The sequence below is a fragment of the Marmota marmota genome, unplaced genomic scaffold, assembly GCF_001458135.2.
Source record: "Marmota marmota marmota unplaced genomic scaffold, marMar, whole genome shotgun sequence".
Lineage (NCBI taxonomy): Eukaryota > Metazoa > Chordata > Mammalia > Rodentia > Sciuridae > Marmota > Marmota marmota.
This window is the reverse complement of record NW_025999949.1, coordinates 8,555,852-8,580,884: the sequence shown is the minus strand read 5'-3', so window position 1 is coordinate 8,580,884 and position 25,033 is coordinate 8,555,852. Positions and strand designations below refer to the sequence as shown.

Genomic DNA, 25,033 nt, shown 5'->3' with positions numbered 1-25,033 from the left:
CTGTCACTCTAAGCACTCAGAGTGGAGGAACACCCCCAAATACTATCACTGCTTTAGGTTTCACAGATATTTTCTGGTCTTGGGTTCCCAAACACACGAAGGCAGCACATGGCTTATCTTTTGTTCTGCCATTCCCCTAATGTTAGGGCACATGTCCCTTGGTAGAGACCCATCCAATCTCTACCTTCTCCCCAACTCATAGGGTCTTGATCTTGGTCAGTAGGTTATTGACTTTGATCAATTATAACCTTCTATGCTTATGCACAACATTGTTTTTTCCTGAGTTTTTTTGCATTTCTGAATTTTGGTACTCAAAATTAAGTGTCTTCTAATGCAATAAAGTTAAAGGAAAGACAGATTTTTGTTTCTTCTAGGAGTTTAAAAAGTCTGGGAACTCAAAATTTGAGCTTTTGTATTACTTTGAGAAAACTTCCCCTTGAGCCTGTGAATTCCATTTGTATATCTGAGTGGAAAAAAAGCTAAAGGCTCAAAATGAATTTTAAAAAACTCAGCTAATATTTCAAAATATTATCCTATCATACATAATTGTATAATTTTAATAATATAAAATAGATGTTATGCTAATTTATAATCTCCTGTTCTTATATACATTCAATATAGAAAGAGCCTGTTATATACATTATACTGCTATGTATAATTAATCTTAATATTTTATACCTAATAAAGTTATTCAGAATTTTATTGATGGACATCTAGGCTGTTTACCATCTTTTAACTATTAAAATAAGTGCAGTGATGTAAAATATATGTACTTTTTCACTTACGCAATTAATTCTTTTAGATAGATTCCTAGAGATGACATTACTGGGTCAAAGGAGAACTGCAGTATTTCCAAATTTTATTCTATAAGATTTATACCAGTTTATATTACCAGAAGCAGTATGTGAGACACCCATTTCTTTTTTTTTTAAATTTTTTTTAGTTATAGTTGGACATAATACCTTTATTTTATTTATTTTTTATGTGGTGCTGAGGATTGAACTCGGTACCTTGCATGTGCTACTGCTGAGCTATAACACCAACCCCGAGATGACCATTTCTTAAATGCTCATCAATATTTTTTATACCTTTGTTTTAGTTATTTATTTTTATGTGGTGCTGAGGATCGAACCCAGGGCCTCACATGTGCTAAGCGAGTGCTCTACCACTGAGCCACAATCTCAGACCCTGCTTATCAATATTTTTAAAATCAACATTCTAAATCTTAATATAGGGTGGGGTGACTTCTTATTTTGATTTGCACTGTATTTGTCACTAGTGAGATTGAATATATTTTCATGTCTTTTCCAGAGGTACATGTTTTTTTTTTAATTTTTTTTATTAGTTGCTCAAAACATTACAATGATCTTGACATACATTTGATTCAAATGGGGACATTTCTTATTGATTTGCAAGTGTTCTTTATACCAAAAAAAAAATTACCCTTTGTAATGTTGCAATAATTTTTTTCCAGTTGGTTTCTTGGCTTATTGCGTCCTTTGCCACAAAGAAGTTTGTTTTCATTAAATTAACCTTTTATTTTTTCTTCAATTTTTGACTTTATCACATATCCTTTCAGGAAATCCCTTTTGGTTACTCTCTGAACATAGGCTTGAAAATGTGCAAACCACCATACATAGTTTATTCATATGATACAGCTGTTAAATTAGGGTACATTTTACATGTTTTTGTAATCTGTGAATCTAATTTTGTTTTTTGTTAATATTACTTATGAGCTAATATTCGTATTATGCCAACACTACTAGACTATAGTTAAAAAATTTGTCATCTCATGATGAATAATTCATAATGGGAAAGTTTGCCATGGTTTGTAAGAAGATCAAGCCTCCCAGTGAATGAATGAGTTGGATGTCCTTTAAAGGTTCTTAGACATTGTGAACTTGGGTCTCTTGTCTCCTTTGTGGAGGGTGATTATAAGAGGCCAGGCCACTTGCTTCTGAGTGAGGAGGGCCAAAAGATAGATAACAGCCAGTGATGAAGTCTGTATTAAATAGATGAACTCTAATATGGGGACAGCTGCTACTCAGACCTGGTCATTGGTTATTAAACAGAAATATAGGCATGCCCTCTAATTATTTGAGAAAAAGCAAGAAACCTGAATAATTAGATAACTGTAGATAAAATAGAGCTGTGTAGTGCATGATTATATGTGGTAGTCTTAGGAATGCTGATGTACCATGATGACAGATTGACATTCCCAGAAAGCAGCTGATTTTCCCCTTTCACTTTCCTCTTATGGGTGCACGTGTGTGCAAAAGTGCCTGCCTATGAATGTGACCCTAGTGATTTTTGTCTTCCACTGAGCAGAAACTAACCTCCTTGCAATGTTTATTTACTGGCTCTTTCTTTTCCCCTCTTGCTACACTCCTTTTTGGAATACATTGTTGTCAAGGTACTGCAAATAAAAATGAGAAGAATAATGAGGAGGAAACGAGTTTCTGCAGGGTCAATTTCTGCTTGTCTGAAAATGGTAGGCTTGGTGATTACAAAGTAATTGCAGGAATGTGTGTGTTGGCCAGGTTTCTCTGCAGATGTGCAGCCTCACTGTACCACACTGGGAGGCACGTGATGCATTTTATCCCATTTTTTGATAAGGTTGATCTCTTGTGAAACGTGGCTTTGGCCAAATCTCTCCAGTACAAAGGCCACTTTCCCTTTTGTAAGCTCTTGAGTGATACGTTTTTTCCCAGGTAAACTTTCACTCAATCCTGTGAGGATCATCATGGTCCTTGCCTAAATGAAGTTATTTTATTTTGTTAAGGAGATTCACCATTTTGCTATCATTATGTGGCCATAGTCATTCAAATGCAGATGAAAGGGCACTTTACAAGACAACTGACCTGAACTCAAAACATCTCAATGTCTAGATAAGAAATGGTGGAGGAACTGTTCAAAATTCAAGGAGATTAAAGAAAGGAACCCAAAGCAATGTGTGGTCCTTAGTGAGTTTCTTGATAGGTGGAAAATCATATTTTGGTGACAACTGAGGACATAAGAATATAGACAACAATATAACATTATTTTATCTGTGTTAAATTTCTGAGGTCTGACAATGGCATTGTGGCTATGGAAGACAATACCTTCTCAGAGATGCGTGCTGAAGAATAGGGTGAATATTGTGATGTCTACAACTTAATTTTAAATAATTTACCAAAAAACCACATGTATTTCTGTTTATCTTTAGATCTGTGTGCTTATAGACAGACATAGATATTAATAAAAGGGAGACAAACCAGGATAAATTGTATCAAAAATAATCTTACTTAAAAAATAATTTATTCTTAATGACTATAAACACAAGATTTGGTGTTTCATAATAATTTTAAATTATAAGTGCTTTCAACCCTGGTGTAAGGCCTAAGGTCTCTCCTAGAGGTTAATAGTTTGCAAAGTTCACTTTTCCTGATACATTGAAAAACTAGATATTTATTCATCTTCCTTCTTTGAATTCCTTTCATGTTTTTCAGGAATTTCTCAATATTTAAAAAATCTATAAAGATGTAACTCATTAGGCTCTTGATTTTTCTCTTTGTATGTCAGAGGTCTTTAGTCACTGAATCAACTAATTTTTCTTATTTTTATCTCTTTCATGTAATATTACCTTGTGTCTTAATAGTTGGCCTTAAACTTTTCTTTTTGTTAAATGTGCTCTAAAAAGAATCGTCTGTAAAACAGAAACTTCAGCTTTTTTCATGTTTATTTTGAGATTATTTGCTCCTGAACATATCTTTTTGTACATGCTGCTTAGGATTCTTGAATTCAGCAGTGAACTTCCTATCGAACTGTACTGAATTCTGTAGAACATCATTCATGTTTTTCTTAAGGATCAAGTAAATAATTTCTCATTTTGTAAATAACCTTATTCCTGCTCTAATTGAGAAATTTTGGCCTCCAACCCAACTCTGTTTTTTTAAAATTTCAAATTAAATGTTCTTAATATCTGGAGTTGTGTTTCAAGGGTTACAGTGTCTGTATTTCTATATTTGATTTTTTTTTTTTTTTTTTTTTTTTAGGTACCAGGGATGGAATCCAGGGGTACTCAAACCACTAAGCCACATACCCAGCCATTTTTATTTTTATTTTCTGGCAGGGTATCCCTAAGTTGCTTAGGCCTCTTTAAGTTGATCAGGCTGGCCTTCAATTTGGCAATCCTCCTCCTCCAGTTTCCCGACCGTTGGGATTACAGGTGTGAACCACTGCACCCAGCTCTATATTTGATTCCTAAAAGCCCATGGCAATACTATAGTTTCTGTATTAACCATTTTTTCTTGTGTCAAAGTTAACAACTCCTTTTGTTTTTGCTAGTTATTTGAAAAATCTGAAAGATAAATCTTGGTCTATGTTATTGACCATTTGTCAAACATACTGAACTCTTTCACCCGAATTCCCCAATCCTGTGCATAAAACTGTATGTTTATGCACAGGCTGTTCCTTCTATCTGGGAGTCCTATTCCAAATGACACCTTCCTCCTTTCTCTTTTGAGACCCACATCCTTTCTCCTCACCCTAAAGCACGGGAAATGGTTTAAAAACCACAGCACCTTGAAGGGCTCTTTCTGAACAAATTTAGGATAATAGTAATGTTATAGACAGTAACAGATTTTAATCTATTGAATTAAATCCACAAGTCCTTATGAAGAGGGACAAACATAAAAATTGGGGAGAAGGAAGAACTCTTAACACTAGAATGCCTGCTAATAGAGAAGGAATGTTAAAAAATCACCATCGGACAAGCTTCACAATCATGATTGACTTAGGTAAAAATCATCAATGGATGCCAAAACTAGCAAGGGGAACGTTAAAGAACAGGAATTTTATACAGTGTTACTATAGTTCCTCACCAAATACTTTCAGAGGAAAAAAAAATTGATTTTACGATTTTATGATATTAGGGCAGACACACCTTATAGTGATTAAATTTATTATCACTATTAATGCCTCCAAATTCATCATATGTGTCACAGCAAAACACAGGAAAGGATGTAATATCACTTCATACATTACACCAAAAAGACATGACCAGTTGTGAGAACCCATCAAATAGACACATTGCAAATAACTTTTCTAAAATGCAAAGCTCATACAGAAGGACCCATTTCAGATTAGAGATTTAAAGAGATGAAAACCTAATGCCATGTGTGACCTTGGATTAGATTCTAATCTAAGAAAAAAATAATTGAATAAGGGGACAATGGATTAGAAAAAAATGTTAATATCAGATATTTTTGATGTAAAACAATGTCTTTTTGGATGTACATACTGAGCACTGAAATTTTAGAGATAAATGGGCTTAATGTGAATAAATTATACTCAAATAATTAAAAAAGCACATGACTACCTCACACATTATACATGTATGTGTGTCTATCTCTACACATCTGTATACACATTTGCATGCAGTTTTGCTGCTTTTTGAGAGCAGTCAAATTGTGTGTGTGTTCAGGGGCTGGGGTTGTGGCTCAGCGGTAGAGCTTTGGCATCAATGGATGCTAAAACTAGCAAGGGGAACTTTAAAGAACTTTAAAGACTTAGACGTTTGCCTTGCACTTGCAAGGCCCAGGTTCAATTCTTGGCACCACATAAAACAAAATAAATATTTTTTGTTATTGTTGTAGTCTTATTTATTTAAAAAAATTGTGTTCAGTTTTCCATGAATGTATATGCAGAAGGCTTTTAGCTTTCAAGGATTGGCAGGAATAGAGGAGAATCAGGGTCAGCAAGCAGTGGCAAATCCATTTCCAAATCTGTTCAGTCCACACTTCCCACTTCAGCGCATCTTTAAAGTCCAGTTTTGATGATTTGAAGGGTGTTCTGAGGCTTTCTAATTACATAGGTATGCTTTCTGTTACTTCAAAGGCCCCTTAGCCAGGACAGGATCTGTCTTCAAAGACAGCAAAGAGAGTGGCCCATTTGCAGGAAATTGCATGGTTTGGGTGATTTTTGTTTTCTTTGAACTTGTCAAATAGGGAACCCTATTTAAAAAGTACTGGCCTATTGCTATGTGCCCAAGCAGTTAAAAACTTTCTACTTATAATCCTGAAGATTTCTCTTTAACTTCTGCCATAGGAAATGTGTAACTCAGTTTACCCCATTCTCCTTTTCGATATATCAGCAGTTTTGTTTTGAAGGGTTTTGTGGGTGACATCTTAATGGTGTTTGTTTATAGGACTTACACAGTTCTAGTTTTGTTAGGAAGGAATTAATGTAGTACTTAGTGGCTAATCATCAAAAGAAATGGAGTATTTTGCTGTAGCTGAAAACAGGAGAGGGGTAGCAAGCAAATTATGAGGATAAGGCATACTTAAAATAAATTTCCACAATTTTAGCCATGATTTAGTGCATTTCCTCCCTAGGTGCTGTACTTATATTGCTTAGTGGGGAAATAAATGGCATGGCTCTTGAAGTCAAAGGTCAGAGCTGGATTGAAACTGCAAGGAAAGTTTTCTTAAACTCTGATCTATTAGTTCACTTGATAGATGGAAATTAGGAGTAGTAAGAATTATTTTCAGAAAGTGTGAAAGCATTCATCCTGTAAAGCACGATTCATGATGTTGTTTTATTTTGTTTCCCCATTTTGATGCTCCTATTTTTCATTTTTTTGGGGTTCTGAATTGACAGAACCTTCTTCAAACAATAAACAGATTTCTTCCTGGTTAAGGTATGGATTGCTATTATATTATTAGCAAACCAACAAAGCAGGTCAAAATGAACTCTTCATGTTGAACACACACCATTAGTTTAAAAAATTGAGAACAAAATTACATGTAAGTCTGGAGAAGCAGTAGCAAGTCGTCAGATTTTTGTTAATATATGGGATTTTTACAACAGTGACCTACATTGACGATAATATAATTTTCACTTTTTTTGTATAGTAGTGTATTCCTGTGTGATTATTGTGTGATGTTTTTCAACCTTCAGTGTTTGTGTGTTTTCCATTAAGACAAGTGAAACAGTTATTATCTCCTGTTTTTTTTTTAAAAAAACAAAAAACAAAAAACTTTTTCCTCGAACAATGGAACTACCAGGAGTGTTTGTTCTTAATTTTAAAACACAGCAGTAAGACCAGTGAAAGTTTCCACATCTAAAACACATGGAGTCTTTAATCTTCTTAGTTAAGATTCTGATTCTTCTTGGGGCCTGCGTTTATGACACTAAATAAGCCATCAAGTTTATTTTCCATTTATTGTTTTTAAAAAATTAAGACAGTGATGTAGGCAGGAGTTAGCAACTAGTTTGTATTCCAGGAAGCAGGTGGCACAGGAGGGATAGTTGGACAACTTATACATGATGAGAATATGGATTGCATTGACTCCATGCTAACCTTTTCTCCCCTTTTAAATAATTGGTCTAGCCCAGTGTGGTGGCACATGCCTGTAATTCCAGTCACTGGGAAGGCTAAGGCAGGAGGATCGCAAGTTCAAGACAGCCTCAGAAATTTAGCAAGACTCTCAGTGACTTAATGAGACCCTGTCTCAAATAGAAAATAAAAAAGACTGGGATGTGGCTCAGGGGTAAAGTGCCCTGAATTAAATCCTCAGTCCAAAAAGAAAAGAAAAGAAAAGAAAATCAATCTTTAGATAAGTAGGAGGGAAGAAGATTTTTTCCCCCCATGGGCAGTTACAGGTCAGACACTGCAGCACTGTGTTATGGTACTTAGGAAGTATGCAAAACTGTTTTTGAAATAATGTTAGCATAACAAGTATTTAAGTACTTTATGAAGCAAAAATCTGGCTCTGTGAGCAGTTTTTTTTTCCTCTTTAAATAATTGGATTATCTCCTTGTGTAAACATGGAACCATGTGAGAGGTGGTTTCACAATCTTTATAAATGTATATATTTAGCTCTGATCATGTTGGGGTTACCATTAGCACCAGCAGTCTGTAAACATTTCCACGGGTCTTTTAAAAAATTGTTGTGAAAGCTTAAGCCAAGTTTAAGGATGAGACATCTGTATTCCACAATAGTTTCTAGCCGTGGTTTATGGGGTTGTATGTACTCTAAGCTTTTTTTTTTTTTTTTTGTCATGAGAACAATTTCATGGAATAATTTCTTTTCTCTCATGAATTCAAACAGGTGGCTTATTTTATAGAATGTAGGATATGATTATGTCAAAAGATTGTATCTCTGGAAAAATGAGCAATACTCAACCATCTATATATTTTTCTAGCTTCATCAATAGTTAACATTTTAGTGTTGACAGCTGAAAAGCTTTTTATTCTAGTGGAATGTTTTGCCCACTTTAACAGTTTAGGCTTGTGATAAATGTGTTCTGATCCTTAATCAGACATTTTTCATTGCCTGTAGGAATTAGCATTAGGATAGGGATAGGCAGTGAGATGTTGTGTCTGGGCTGGGGGTGTAGCTCAGTGGTGGAGTGCTTGCCTAGCATGTGCAAGGCCTTGGGTTTGATCTGTAGCACCAAGGGGAAAAATAATGGGTCAACGAGTTTGTAGGGTAGGGGCCAAAGAAGAATAATTCTTACAAGAAGACTTCCCAAAGTGAGTGTTCATTATAGGAAATGCTTTTATCATTTGGGGAACTGTGTGTGTGTGGAGTTGAGAGCTAATGATTTTCCTTTCTTGTTGTGATCTATATATAGCTACCTTTCCCCCTGGATCTTGTCTTTTTACTTGACTTCAAGTATCAACAACTGCTTGGGAAATATGTTTCTGGATAATTTCTAAATCCCACTTATTTCATTTGGGTTATTATGTTCTACTTCTCTTTCTGGCATTTATTTTGCAACCTTATCTTGGTTCATCGACTTTCCTGGAATTTAACTGGATCTCAGTTGATCACTGCATGAATATTTCATGTTTAAGTCATAGTTTTAGCTTTCCTTGAGTCTCTCTCTGTTGTGAGCCCAGAGAATCAGAACCTTATGGTTAGTTTTGGGCCCCAAATTTGCCCTTCATTATTATGATTAAAAATGTTTTTCTAGATTAAATTCATGTTACATTAATTTAGCTTCTCTAAAATATTAATGGACATTTAGAAACTGATCTCTAAATTTTGAATTTTAACATTTTCTATCTAGAGCATGAAGATATAATGGTGGACACCTAGCATTAAAACTTGGCTTCTTAGTAACAATCAGATCACATGTTTTATGATGTAAAAATTAAGCTAAGTATCCTAAGATGGGCATTTCTCATTTTGGTCAATTCTCGTGTAGATCATTAACTGATGACTTTGATTGCTTATTTGAATTTGTGTGTAATAGTATATGTGTTTTAAGATTTTTATACTAATGTTGCCAAGTTCTATTGGGGAAGATCTGGTCCTAACTTGGTCTGTATAGGATCCTACACACAAGTTTCTTGTTACTTGTGCCAACCCTTTGTTTTTAACAAATATGTCTTGAATTTGGGATTAGGCAGAGACATTTTAGCAATTTTATGATAAGTTTGATTGAAGTGAATACTAATTGTTGATTAAAAAAAAAAAAAAAAAAAAAAAAACTCTTGAACTTACAACACTATTTAACCAGCAAAGATGGAGGGGAGGCTACGATACCAAAGGTGCATTGTTAAGTCGCATTACTTTCAGAAATAGAAATGTGTACCTTTGTCAGAAATGGATGCCTTCACCTAGAAGGAATTTAGATTTCTTCTTGCTTGGCAAGGTCTAAATCTAGCAATAGGAGAACACTTAAAAAACGTGTCAAGTGTATATTGGAAACAGATGGCCGTTCAACACCTACCTAAAATGCTCTCTGAGATAGAAATGCAGATAACTGGACTGACTTAAAGGATCAAGTTTTAAATATCAGGATTCATTTTAAGGGAACACAAATCAAATAATTAGAAGAATAATGAGTTCTAATTGTTTATCTCATGATAGAGGTGGTGTTGTTCCCTTATTCTGCCTCATGATTTTTGTTTTCAAATGCATGCATGCATTCTTTGTTTCCTTTTTGCAAGGGGATATGTGGGTGTTTGTGCTATAATCACTGTCTATCACAGGATTTTTAGTGTTTTGTGTGACGTACTTCATCTTTAGAATTTCGGGTGGGTCTAGATTTAGAAACGTGTTTTGGTTGGAAGGATGAGGCTCTGGATCTCAGCAGGCTTCAGGGTTGGAAGGGTTGAAACTCGCAGAGAAAGCAAATAAACATGGTCATCAAAGCTGGGAATTAATATCTGTTTGTTCACCTGCACATTTGAATTAAATCTTACAGCAATAGACAGAGCCATTAGACTTATTAAGATCCCGATAAAATAGTTGTGTTGAAATGTCAATCTTCCCTGTGTTTTGCACAGATTCACATAGTTACTAGGTGGTAGAGGAGGCTCTTGTTGAATTGCTACTAATCTATTAAGAGGGGGCCACAGAGTTGATGATGTACAATGGTAATTAAACTGAAAAGTAATTGAGATGTGGGACAAGAAGATTCAAAGTGCAAAGATCACTTGTGCTCTTGACCCTCAGCAGTGAGTGGTATAACAAATGACTGAGGATTGGAGGAGGCCAAGAGAGAGCACTTAGGGTGGGTGTGGCTCTCATCAATGTGCTTTAAGAGACATCCTTGTGTATAGGGTTATAAAGATACCTGAGATATGGACTCCAGTAAGTGTTCCCTAATTCATTTTCATTGTTTAACTCTGTCAAGGCTCAAGTACATAAAGCAATGCTTTTAATGGTTTTAAGAATACCTTTTTAAAAATAAATGTAGGGCACAATTTGTTGACTCTGAAATCCTTGTGGTCAGGATGAAAGTTGATGTCTGATACATAAATACAAAACAAAAAAGCCTTTAATTTGTGTTGATTCCCTTGGTTCTGTAATTGTCTTTGCTCTGTACTCCTTAGTATGGAGCGCGATTTACGGTGATACAGGGCTCTTGGCTTAACCTTTAAACTAAAAGTAAGTATAGCTTCAACTTAGTTTGTGATGACTGTGGGCCACAGAACCTTCTCCTTAAACCATTCTGCTCTGTATATAAACCTTTCAAGTTCTCTTCTCACTTCAAAGCTAGGTCTGGGATTTGAATAACCTTGCTGCTACTTTTTTTCAAATCTGTAATTATGTTTAAGAGTAAGAGGTAAGCAGCGACTCCTCACACATGTTGCAGAGGGCTCTGTAGTGTGGCTTTGATGTAGCTCTAGCCTGCAACTGACTTTGCTGTAGTTTCCCAACTGCTCACATTTAAGGGACATCTCTTTCATAAAATAGTTATATATTGCTTTTTTAAATACCGTGCCATAGGATCTTTGTGCCTTTATTCCTCGGAACATTCCAGTTTTCTGTACCCTACCAACCCCTCCAATTTTTCCCTTTCTTGAAACTTGAAATCCCAGTTTTGGGAAACTCACTTCCTTATACTCTGTTCATGATACCCAGAATAATACCAGAATAAAACCTCTCCAGAAGACAGCTGGGAAATGATAGGTAGTGTAGGATTATCTGGTAGAAGCTAGGTGAAAGTGCTTTATCCATCATAATTATCTGGTCTGGGTAAAGTGTAGGAAATACGAAGGACGATTGATTCAGCAATAGACTGCTGAGAAAAGAGGCAGGTGGGCCTGGGGTCAGACTTCACAACTGTACAAGTGAGAAGTAATAAAGGTCTGAGATTTGAGCAGATTAGTGGAAACCACAAGAGTGAGGTTTGGAGTAAAGTCTTTAGGAAGTATTATTATGATGAGGACTAGCAGAAGAAGAAACTTGGAGCAATCTTAGCTTCTGAAGGTGTGAGGACTGGAAATTGAGAATGAGATCTTGAATTGAGGATAAGAAAACTGGTTGCAGTCTTCAAAAATGTGGTCTTAGAGATCATTGAGTGGGGGTAGTGGTAAGTAGAGGCAGTAAGTGAAACTACCAGTTTCAGGAAATACAAAAGTCACATTGGTCTGGACCATTGCTATGGAAACATGATTTATAGCTTGATTGAGCAAGTTCTGACCTTTCTACAGTATGATTGCATTTATTAAAAATGCAAATTACATATTGTGTATATGCACATGAATATAAAGGGATATCCTATAATTGCATTTGAAGGGGTGATTTTCCATCTGACTTAGTTCTCCAGTCTGCCTCCTGCAATTGCAGGTTTACTGAATTAAGATATTAAATCAGAAATATGTGAAAATATAGAAAAAATATCTGTAGCACTTACTGATCATGTATAACTATTACTTCATTTTTTTCTTACATACTTTTTATTTTTATCTTGTTTTTTGGTACAGGTCTGTGTTTTCTGGTTACACCACTCTTTTAGTCTGCCATTCAACTTGTGCACAATTTTTTAATTGGGTTTAGAATTTTTATTCATTGTAATTTTCATATTATTGCTTTTTACCTGTTATTTTTAGTCCTTTATATATTGTATAGATAATCCAAAGATGTTGGTTTAAAAGTCTCTTCTCAGAATGACTCTTTGAGTATGAATTTTCATTTTTGTAGAGATGGATTCTCTCACAGAGCAAGTGGATCTGGACAAGTTTTTATGTGACCTTCTTGATTTTAGGGATCCTATCTTCTGTGATAATTTGGCTCTCACACCTGGATGTCTTGCAGGCTCTGGGTTTCTGCTTGTCATGGGTTCTCTCTCTCCTGTGCTCCTGTCCTCCTCCCTGAGTTGGAATTCATTTCTCTGTACACTTGGATCGGGCTACAGTTGTAGTGCCTGTCATGGACAAACAGCTCTCAACTCCTTTGTGCAGTCTGGTTGTGTTTCCAAGTATAGTTGTATTTTAATCTTTTAAAGATTATCTTGCAAGGGGGAGAATATCTTGTTTAGTACTTGTATGGAGTAGAGCAGAAGGACAAGACTTTTGTCCTTTGACCATGATGTTCTGACCAGAAGTCTGAGCATATTCATGTTTCAACATGTTTTCTTTTTGTTTTTCTTTTACAGCTAGTTATGTATCAAATCCCATTTGCAAAGGGTGTTTGTCTTGTTCAAAGGACAATGGGTGCAGCCGATGTCAACAGAAGTTGTTCTTCTTCCTTCGAAGAGAAGGGATGCGCCAATATGGAGAGTGCCTGCATTCCTGCCCATCAGGGTACTACGGACACCGAGCCCCAGATATGAACAGATGTGCAAGTGAGCATTTGACTTTTGAACATTCTGTTTAACTGGATATATGCAACTTAGAGGATGAGCTCAATTGAAAACTTTGACTTAAAAAAATGTACATTTGTAATAGGCTAGAGAAATAGTCTTTTAAGCTCAAATTTAAAAAAAATTAGTGGGGGTGTGGGATAAGAGAACTTTTACTTTATATTTTGTATAGAAATCTATTACAGGGCCACCTGCTTTTTCTTTATTTAGTTTAACGGTATTTTTTATCATGAAGTTCTCAGACACATGCTGGTTAATCTTAGGAGTACATACTCACTGCTTATAAACAAAACAAAAAAAACAAAATATACCACTCACCCCCCCACACCCCACAAAGGAATTTACATACTTTATACTGAGAACATTCTCTTTGGTTGAGTTTCTACAGCTCTTTTTATCCTTTTATCTGAGTTTATAACACCTGCATTAATCTTATCTGCAACTAAATATAAGCATTTTGGGTTTCTGTGAAACACCATTAATGATAAAACATTTAGTATAGGTTAAAATATTTGGAGTTCTAAGTTGAACCACTATAAAAATGGTTGCTAATTACATAAGAATGAGGACACAGCTGTTCATATTTTAATCTAAAACTCACTTCTAGAATGATCTTCTAGATCAACAGCTAAAATTGGAATTTTAAATAAAATACCAAAGGAACAACCCTTTCTCAGATTTTGGGGGGAGGAAGAGATGGGAAAAGAGAGACTAGGGATTGAAATGACAAATGAGTAAGCATTAAATTATAATTTACTCCATTAAGTGCTATTAAATTATTTTCCTATCTCTCTCCTATCAACACCATGTGGTGGCCTTATCCAAGCACAATTATTTTGGAAAGAGGCAGATCTAGAGCAGGGTGATTAAGTAAATCTTAAAAATGGAACTACCTACATTCAAAAATAATGTGTTTGAGGATCAAGTCTCATCTGCCATGCTATTTGGCATGTTGGCACAGCAGTTCTGTGTCATAGGACTGGTCTTACATCAGTGAACATATAGTGTCCTTTGTTGCTGCCTATTAAATATCCTTTGTATCTCAAATCATAGTGACGAGCAAAAATGTCTGAAACATTTCCAAACACCCTGGGGTAGGAGAGCAGTACTATCCTGGGATAAGAACCACTGAACAGCATGTGCTTAGCACAGGTGTAGTTAGGACTGGGGAGGAAATGGAGACCTGAGTACAGCTGATAAAGGCTTTGAGTGCCAGCCTCCGGACTCTGGACCTTACACTGGGCACTGAGCTGGCGATAGAATGGAGATGGCTTTATTTGAAATAACTGTAGGGGAAGTGAGGAAGATGAATTGGAGAAAGACAAAAAGTAGAGTAAGGCTATGGTAGCAATCAGATTAGAAATCTTATTGTGAAAAGTTTGTAGATGATGAGTTCTAGGGGAAATATAATCAGTGGGATTTACCAGTCCCATGCCCGGTGGGAAGAGGGAGAATCAAATTTTATCCTAAGGTGTCTAGCTAAGTTGACTGGGTGAAAAGTAGCAGAAATATTTAGGCTTACAGAGAATTTAGATTTATCTTCATTCATGGAATTATTTGGATTGTTGGAGGGACACTAATCCCAGGAAGCATCAATAGATTGTCCAATTTTTGCAAATATGTACTTTGTTCTTAAGGCATATGATTGGGACCAACTGATCATGGGGCCACCTTGAAATAGTTTTTTTTTTAATATTGTTTTAGACCACGTATGGGGGGATTGAGTCCATGAATGTGCAGTTTTCACTCCAGGCCATCAGTGCACAAGGAGGAAGAGGCAAGGCTGTAGATGGGTTGAGATGTTTATCCTGGATTCTGGAACTCATATGTACTAGATATGGGTAACACATGAGCCATACAATGTCTTATTCAGCTAGGGCCATTGGAGAATGAAAGGAGCTGTGGTTACTGACTTTATAGGGGCATACAGCATAAAGCAGGACTGTCCTGGGCAAGCTGGTGTAAATGTCACTTCAGCAACACTTTTTGTACATCATCAGAGTCTCTCTTAGAGAAATAATCTAGTGGGTTAATATGCACATATTGACTAAGTTGATCCCTTGTCTCAGAAATGGAAAAGAGAGTCGTGACTATAAATCAGCTTTGGAAAGAATCTACATGTGAGAGTGGGCTTCTGTGGTTAAACTTAATGCACGTGAATGCAATCAGGGCTAGAGTTTACTGACCTAGAGGAAGTCATTACCTATCTGGCACAACCAGGAAGTGCTTATTAGCAAGACTCCTGTGAAGCAAAGTGAAAATCCAAAGTTATTTCTTAATTCTCAGTGTATGACTCTAAACAGTATGGAAAAACCATAGTCATTCAATTTGTTTCATATTTTACATATTTTGCAGATATTTGTATACTATTTAGAGGACAAAAAGATTTAAGTTGGAAAAATGGTCATACACTTAGAATTTGAATTCTTTTTGTTTTCTCAAAGAAAAAAATAGATATTGCTCAACAGTAGAAGAGAAATTATACTGTAAGCAACAGTAGCTCAGAAAATTCTACAAAGAAACTTGCTCATCTGTTTCCTAATCAGTGCATTAAGATTCCAACCATACAGTATTTGTCTTTGGAGGCTGAGGATATAGCTCAGTTGGTAGAGTGCTTGCCTTGCATGTATTGTACAAGGCCCTGGGTTCTATCCCCAGCACCAAAAAAAAAACAAACAAAAAAAAAAACTTTTTTCTAAAGGAACACCTGCTCTATGAAATACTGGTTGAGATTGGCTTCTTTGTACATATAGTATGAAGCTTATAAAATTCAAACCTGTTAGTAAAAAACAATCCAGCATCCGTTGAGGCATGCTGTGACATACTGATAGACACTACTATTGTCCCTGTTACTATGTTAGGTGATTTCTCATATTTTCTCTTCTTCATTGGTTGGTGAACTCATTGACATAAAAAGTCTTATTTTTTTGACTTGTTATACAGGTACCTTGTATAAAATTCAGTGTATAAACCTTAATAAAAAGCAAACACAAAAATGAGGTACTCTTAAAAATAACAAATTTAACATCTGGGGTTTGTCCTTGTCCTTTTGTTTCTATGTGTCTTTATGTCCCCCTCCCCCTAAATGTCATTGTGTTATGTAGTGGTTTAAGGTCTATTGAAGTGATTCTCAAACAGAGCTGACTTAGTAATTTTTAGCTGAATTTAGTAATATTTGGGAACATTTAGTAATGTTTGGAGACATTTTCACTTATATTAAAACTGGAGGGATGCTACTGGTATGTAGTGGGTAGAGGCCACACAGATGCTGCTAGACATTTACAGTGCACAGTACAGCCCCTTGAAACAAACTTAAAATGTTTGTAGTATCAAAGGTGAGAAACTTTGGTCTAGTGGAAAAGACAGATAATCCATTTGACATAGCATGTCCTAAATGTTGCTAATTATTTAGCTTTTGTTCAGTGCCAACATTTCTGTTAGATGTACTTTTTCTCACATTTTTTTAAACATATGTGCAAAACAGGTTATGCATTTCTATTTCCTGGATGAAATTACCTAAACTGGGTAAAAATACACTTTCTAATGGTTGGGGTAGTTTGTGGCAGAGAAGGGGATGGCATGAATGGTATGTGGGTGTTTACAGCATTATTAGGATGAAATCTTATCAGTAGAAGAAAAAAGTGTGAATGCATGGAGAAGTAGAACACCATCTGTTGCTAAATAGAAAGCAAGTGGTTGAGTACAACTTCACTGTTTTGCCCCAGATGATACTCAGTCAGTTGGGTAGAGGCTAGCGCATAACAGGTGTTATGTGATAAATTTAAGCAATTGGAGCACCTTCCTGAAAGCTGCAGGTAGTCAGTGAAGGATTTTAAGTAAGGTAATGGCAAAGTTACAGTCTTTAGAGGCATTTTAGTTGGGAAGTATCAAGGAGGAGTTAAAGGAGAGCCAACCACATAGGCAGTAAGATCAATAATATAGGTTAAAAAAGAAAGAAAGAAAAGAACAGCTGTCTCCTCAGAGCTACCTGGCTAATTCACCTGAAACTGTAATCTTCTCTATTCCAATATTTCATTTCTGCCTTTCCCTATTTGCCCATTCTTCCTGTTCCCTTCTCTCCTTCACTTACTCTTCTCCTCTCCTTGCTTTTTAGTCTTGTCAGTTGATGAATATGTTATGTGTTTGACTTGATTATATATTGCATAACTCTCCCCTTAGGCTTTAGTCTTTTTATCTTTAATCAGGTTCTTCTTAGGCACATTAATGTCCGGCATGTAGAAGATGCTTCATAAACACGTATTGAATGAATACATAGAGTGGGAGATACACATGAGGGAATGGATAGAGAGACTGAGGAAGTATTGATAGGACTTGATCAACTGGAGGATGATGAATAAAATTAAAGGGGGATGTTAAGATTATTCCAGGTTTGGGAGTGACACAGTGGGTTTTATCAAGGCACAGAATGAAGAAGAGTGGACTTCTGGAGACAATGGTGGAGAACATTTGATTTGGGACCTATTGAGATAAGCTAAGAAGCCCTCCTGGTGACACTCTCCAAAGGACAGTTAGATGTAAGAATCTGGAGCCTTCAGAGGGGATCTGAACCGAGTCATTGGTACAGTGAACAGAAAATCGACTGGGGTGGGGAAGATTTTGAGGATTAAACCCTAAGAATGCTGACATTGAACTTTCTTGAGGAAGACAGTATATTAAAAAAAAAAAAAACTATTTGTAAACAAGAAATTACAGAAGTATATTTCATATTCTGGATTCAGAATACTTTTAACTATTTCTGGAATATTTTATGATTCTGCCCTTATAATATGTTTAGCTAGGATAGTTCAAAATTCTTTTTTTTTAAATGAAATGACAGATTTAAAAATTAGTAATTTTGAACATATAAGCAAACCCACAGTTAAATATAACCATCCTTTAATTTTTGAACTTTGAACCAGCATTCAGGTGTTTTTGGAGAATTACTATGTGTCAGTTTAAGTGCTTTCAGAAATACCTGTCATTCTTGAATGATGCATTTGAATCATCCATTTGAAAAAAAATTAACAGAAATATGTTTAAAATGTTTTTAATAAAATCTGGGCAACTAACTGCTGACTATAGATAACAAATATTATGAATACCATAAGTTCTATATAATTCTATATTCTTTACAATATAATCTATTAGAGGTCTGTAAAGATGCATATTTATAACAAATACACCAATATAACCCCAGCATTTTCAGGATTACAGAAGTGAAGTTTAAGTAAAGGAATTTTTTAGATACCTGTAAATGGACTGAAAAATCATCAGGTTGTATGTAAAATGGATACAGAATTAGCTAACAGTATTGCACAGCACCATTACATAAAGAGCTGTGAAAGCACAACAGATAGGGTTGGTAGGTTACAAAACTATTAAAGGTCAGAGAGGGGAGAAGTTAGTGGTTAGGATAGAATGGCCTAAACAATTGTGGATTTGGTTGTATTCTTTCCTCTCCTCACTACTGAGCCTAGGTGGCTAACTGGGAAAAGTTTAGGGGCAATCTAGGATCAAAGGAGATGGATTCGCTTTAGGAGCCAATGGGCCATTACTGAGTCATTGATAGGAAACTAAAGTGATATGTTACTGATGTGCCAAATTAAGATAATAGATTTCAAGTTAAAGTACTATATTCTGATTACACTTTGACAAGAAGCATAGATCATGAATTGCTTTAGTGATTTTATTTTCAGTTTTGCTCTTTAGAAAATGTTTGAGGAGATGGGTTCAAGTCTCAGTGCCACATATAAATAAATAATAAAGATCCATTGACAGCTAAAAATAATTTTTTAAAAAATGGATTAGGACTACAATCTAGGAACCCATAGTCTTTATTTTGGAGTATAGGTAGGGTTAGAATTAAGGGTGCCTAATGGAGAAGAGTACTTATGTAGCTTTCCCTACAAGTTCAGCAGGTATTTATTCTGTGAGGAAAAGGGGGGGGGATTTTCTAGGCTGCTTAATAAAGCTTGTACACTGAGCAAACATTTACATGCCAGGAAAAGGCAGTGTTTGTTTCAAGGAAAAGGGAATCCAATATGATAAGAATATGATGCAGATCCATTAGGGGTATTCAGGGAACTTCTAGGGGTCAGCAGACCTGCACTTGGGAGTGAGTGCATCTTCAGGTCACCTGAAACAACCTTGAAGGAGGAGGATGGTGGATAAGAGCATGAGGGAAAGGGCATTCAGAGCAAACTCAGCTGTAGGTTGGAACATAAAGTTTCAAAAGTGGAAATTTGGAAGATGAGGATAGAGGATCCCCAACCTAAACTGCGAAGACAATTAGCTTTCTTGTTTTAGAATCTCCCCAGCTGGCAGCAGAGAGAGAGTTGGTGTGGAAAGTGAGTAGGAGTGTGTTTCTCTAAACCCAGGGCAAGAATGAAAACTTCAACTGAAGCAGTGGCACTGGAGATGGAGGGGTGGGGGAAGAGATGAGATGAGATAGAATTAACAGAAGTTGGTGATTTCATTGGAAATGGACATGCCGGGGAAGAGACCATGTAGGTTTTTGCTTTTAAGGAGTGTACAAATACTAGAGATATTCACTGAGAGGGAATACATCTCTGATGAGGGTTAGGCTTATTTGATGTTATCAATTTTTGGTTCTGATTGACAGTGAAAGTAGTTCAAGTTTAGAAACACCTAGTTCAACATGACACACTTGTGTAGAAATGTGAATTGGAGAGTTGGACACCCAAATCTTTTAGATAGAACTCAGTAATGGTCTCCTTATTATCTTGTCCTATCTCCTGTTAATACTGATGGTGGATGCAGATAGTACCAGGAGTATTTATTATACTTAGATGCTTATCAGGATACTCTTATGTGGTTAAACTGATTCTGGTGGGAATAAAATTGCCATGTCATACAGCTGTGGCACATTAGTTAATCTTTCAAGAGTGCTTTAGGTAGAGAAACATATGTTGGGAAAACTATTTCCCCATCCAAGCAATGCCAAACAGAACCACCCTGCAGTTTGATACTTGCATTAGGAAACTCTTCTGCCAAACATTTGTTCTGCTGTATTTCTTATTGGTTATAACCTTTCTTCCTCACTGCTGGACTCGGCAGTCTTATCTTTCATCTAATTTTTATCATTCCCAGAGATAGGGATTGGCTCATTATAGACACATAAAACTTGAAACCTTTTCATGCTAGAGTGAGGTATTTCTCAAAGTGAAGTATCAAAGTTACTTATGAAAACGCCATTTGGGGATCCCACTCCTAGAGTTTCTGACTGAGTAAATCTGAGATGGAATCCAAGTATTTGCATTTTTAACAAGTTTTCAGGTGATGCTGACAATGGCTGGCTCAGTCTGCACTTTGAGAATTTCTGCTATAGTTTAGTTATGTTAACATTGCCCATCACTAGTGTTGGAGTAGAAGACTTTGTATTTAGATTATGGTATGTTTTGGTAACCTCTAAGTACATGAAGATACTGTGAGGAGATGTGGATTCTTCCCCACCTTTCTCATGATATCAATATCTGCTTAGAGAATCTGAGTTGATCAAGATAGAATGCTCTAGAATGACTTTCAGAACAGAACTTTTCTGTTCCTGTCTGTCCCCTCCTCACTTCTTTTAGACTCCCCACTCTCTCATAATGTTTCCTTCCTACTCCCTTAAGATTCCTGCCATTTTATGTGTTCTGATACATATAAGATTCTAATTTATAGAATCAAATCCATTTGATGTTTGTCAATAATGGTTCTAACAGAAGACTATGATTGAAATACAGCTTCCTTGTGAATAGAATTACAAACCTCTAGTTTGGGCCATCCTTTGAAAGGAAGAAGAGCTCAATGTTGGTGGGCAGGGGTTGGGGAATATGGTGGACTGTTGGTCATAGTGTGTCCTGGTAGCTCATCCACAGCTGGCTTCTGTGTTAGAGATTGGCTAGGGGTCCTAACTTAACTCTTTGACAGTGGGGGAAGTATATAGTCTGAATCCCAGTGTGTTCATTCCTATAAACTAGGGAAAAACCATGAGATCGTTGCTCTAATATTCAGTGGCTCTATTAGTACTGCCAGAAGTTACCACCAGTACTATTAGTACTGCCAGAAGTTACCACCTCTTAATTCTCAATTAACCTCTTAATTCTCAAGTTACCACCTTAATTCTCAATTAACCTTCCCAGACTTTGGGTGGAAATGACTATTTCAGTATTCTCTTAACCCTATGATATAGGTAACCATTTACATTTTACCATGGAAAAGACAAACTCTCTGAGAGGTACAGAAACCTACCCAAAAGGACACAATATGAAACAGAGCCAAGAATGGAGTCCAGGATTCTCTGACTTGAATGCCTATACTTCCTTAACCACACCATAAAGCTTCTCTCAGGGAAATGACAAAAAGCGTATCACTGGATAAATTTTACTATAAATTTTTTTTATATATAAACTATAGCAGAAATTCTCAATGTACATTTATCTCCCTGTGCTCACTTCTAGTTGGTACATGTTGGAAGAGCATTCTCTTGTGCCGATGTCTTTCCCAAATGGGACCTTGTCCTGCAGGCCAACCTGTGCTGGGTTCATGGGCTCCTGGCAGCTGGAGAAAGCTCACTGCTGTGAAATGGCCTTACATTACTATGTAAGAGCTGTGACTAGCTGGTTAAGACCTTGGTCATAACTTAGGTTAAGGGATAATTCCTTGGAGGGAGTAGAGGATTATTCCATCCCCTTATTAGAAGAGAATTGAGATGCCATCACCTTCTGAGTCTCTTGATGATTTTATGCTTTCTTCTTCTGAAGAAAACTCATCTCTGGAAGATAGCTTGCTACATTTGATATACCAATGCTTGGGAGAAAACATTTGTCAATTGATTTTAGTTTTAAGGGATTGTACCAAAATGCTTGGTTTCACCAGAGCCACAGTTTAATTGACTGAGGTCAGCCAGTCAAGGGTTTGGCATCTTGCAGACACTCAATACATATTGAATTATTGTGGTGTCCCAGGTGTTTTGGGGTCTCAGAATGCAGAAGGGAGAACTCAGTAATGTTAGCTGCTCTTCTGGATCAGATACTATGTACTTACTGCTAATAATGAATGCTTAACTGGCACCTTTATGGGGACTAAATTCTTTTTAACAGCTTATGTGGTAGTTATATGAGTGTTAAGGGCAAGTACACTGATGTCTAGAGAAGCTAAATAGCTTACTCAAAGTCTCTAACTGGTATGTAGTAGATGATACTCAAATGTATATCTGATGAAATCTGATGTTCTTTGATATTGGAGTTTGTTTTCTGGAATTTTTTTTTTTTTTTTTTTGTATAGGGATTGAACCCAGGGGTGCTTTACCACTGAGCTACACCCCCTACAAGCGTCCCCAGCCCCCTTTTTTTTTTTACTTTATTTTGAGACAGGGTCTCACTAAGTTGCTGAGGCTGGCCTTGAACTTGCAATCCTTCTGTCTCAGCCTCCTGAATCACTGGGATTACAGGCCTGTACCACCATACTCAGCTTTAGTTTTGTTCTAAAAAGGGATTGCCTTATAAAGATGTGGAACAGATCCCGTATAAATTATTATTTTTGTTTTGTTTTTTGTTAGGTTGGTGCATGTTAATTGTACAGAGTGGTGACCTTCATTTTGGCATATTGGTACATGCATATAACAAATTATTTTTATATTTAATGAAGACATTCCTATTTTACAACTTAATGTAAGAATGAATCAATTTTTGGATACGCTGTTGAGTACTCTCTGTATAGGAGCAGTATAGTAGATCATACTAGTGGGACACAATTTGTCATATGTGAGCCCTTTTCAATGTCTTCTTCCAATGAGCCAGCAGGGACAGTGATAACCAGGTGATCTTTTTCCCCTCCTATTTAATAGGAAATGCTTCACAATATACCAAAACTCTATTCTGTTGATTAAGTTCAGATGAACAGTTCATATTGCATTGTGCTGGGAAAAAAATAAGCAATAACAGTGTATTTCAAATAGTTCTTAAAGGAGAGAAGTTTTGTCCAGTTAATAAACACTTCCACTGAATGTGTGTGCTTCACAGCCCTGCATGGCCTCTGTTGGGCACAGGCAAGTTTAACTAAAATTCATAAATATAGATCTGGAAGAGAATTGATTGTTTTCTCCTCTTCTTCCTACTCTCCCTTTTCTTTGTCTTCCTGCCTGTTTCTCTCTTCTCCCCTCCACTCCAATAAATGTGGGTGCTGAGGTTTGTGGAGGAAATATTTCTCCAAACTCCACCATGAGCAGCAGGGTGACCTAATGTTTGAGAACACTGATTCCAATGGAATATTCTTTTCATTGTATGGTTTCTTTAAAAATGAACCATATGATATAGAATTATAAATCAGAGTATTAGAAAATTCTCCAAATTTCTTTACCTATTTTTTTTTCTTTAATGGTCAGTTTAAGTGTTTCAAATTGCACTAAGGATTTGAAGACACACAGTTTATCTTCTAAAGGGAGAAACCAATTTATGGTAAATCACATCTATAAAAGCATGTTCTATTAGGTTGCTGAGCTCTGATTTGAGCTCTGACAGTACCTCGCTTTTCAGGCTTAGACAAATTACATAACCCACTTTGGAATAATACTCTGCATAGAACTCTCATGAGTCTATCTATAAAAAACATTTCAGTAAAAGAGTAAAATCTCTGGTTGGCAGTTCCTTTGTTAAATATTGATCTCATCTGATTTTTGTATGCATTTTAAGTCCAGTTTCCTCAGTATCCAATCTGTCTCTCCAGTCCTCCTCTCTATGTGGTTTACATGCATAAATAAGGCATAAGAGTTTTATTGTAGTATATAATCAGTACCTAATTTGAAAATAACTTATAATCTAAAGTAATTTTTGCTGGTAGCAAAATTGTTATTGTAAGTATATGAAGTGGATTGTTTCAGTGTTTAGCCTAAAATGACAGAAGTTTAATATTAAATGCATTAGTCATTCAGACACATCTGTCATCCTCTGCCAGGTAAGGCATCCTTGCTAGCCCTGTGAAGACAGATTAGCCTGCTCTATAGTCTTCATGGGGCCCATCATTTCAGGGAGGGGATTATGAACCATAGGTGGTAACCAGTATAAAGAAGAAGGATAGCCATAGCTATCTGGGTGGGTATGGGGTGCTTTGAGGAAACACCAGACATGTAGCTCAGAATGACGAGGGTAAAAGGTGTATGTGAGAGGAGGCTGGAGAAGCAGATAGGTTTGTCCAGCAGGAGGGATCTTGGGTTTTAAGAGCAAAAGGTTTGAGCTAGGTTCTGGATGTGTAGAGGAACCTTTGAAGGATTTAATTTTTAAGTGGTTGCATAAAATTGTACATATTTATGGGGTGCTATGTGATGTTTTAATACATATATAAATTTGTATAATGTTCAAATCAGGGTGAGTACATCTGTCTCCTTAAACGTTTATCATTTTATTGTGGTAAAAACATTTAAAATCTTATCTTCTAGATTTTTGAAATATACAGTACATTATCATGTAAAACAGGGAAATGACACGACAAATATGTAGTTTTGAAAGATCACAATGGTCATCCTTCCAGCTGCAGAAAACAAATCTTAGTTCCATCATTGTGATTGGCACCAGTAGGGCTAAAACATCAAGGACTTAGTAGGTCAAGTAGTTAACAATGGCTATTCACCTGTGCACTGGCATGCCTAACGTGCTGGTCCATGGAGCAATGCAGTAACTGCCTATTGAGAAATAGACCTTATTTTACTTCTATTACATGATTCTCTATAGAAAACTCTAAAGTCACTCTCCCTATTTGACCTTGAAGATAGAGGATCAAATATCTTAGGAACTAGACTCCTGCAAGGTAGGCGGGCCTGCGACCCACCGGCAGAAGAGGAGCAGCGGCCTGCTGAGAGGCAGAGCCGCCCCCTCCCCCTGTGCTGGCAAGGTAGAGGGAACTGTGACCACCCACAGAGCAGGCCCAGCGGCCTGCTGAGGGGCAGAGC

The 25,033-nt window shown here is 36.4% G+C and overlaps 1 protein-coding gene across 3 annotated transcripts in view; it reads left to right on the top strand.

Annotated features, from left to right (window-relative positions):
• Window positions 1-25,033, top strand: part of Rspo2 (R-spondin 2) — a 142,627-nt gene that overhangs the window by 54,044 nt on the left and 63,550 nt on the right. For all 3 annotated transcript variants that reach the window (XM_048802016.1, XM_048802015.1, XM_015486373.2), the window contains exon 3: window positions 12,880-13,068. In XM_048802016.1, coding sequence (XP_048657973.1) covers window positions 12,880-13,068 — 189 coding nt within the window. The remainder of the gene's footprint in view (window positions 1-12,879; window positions 13,069-25,033) is intronic.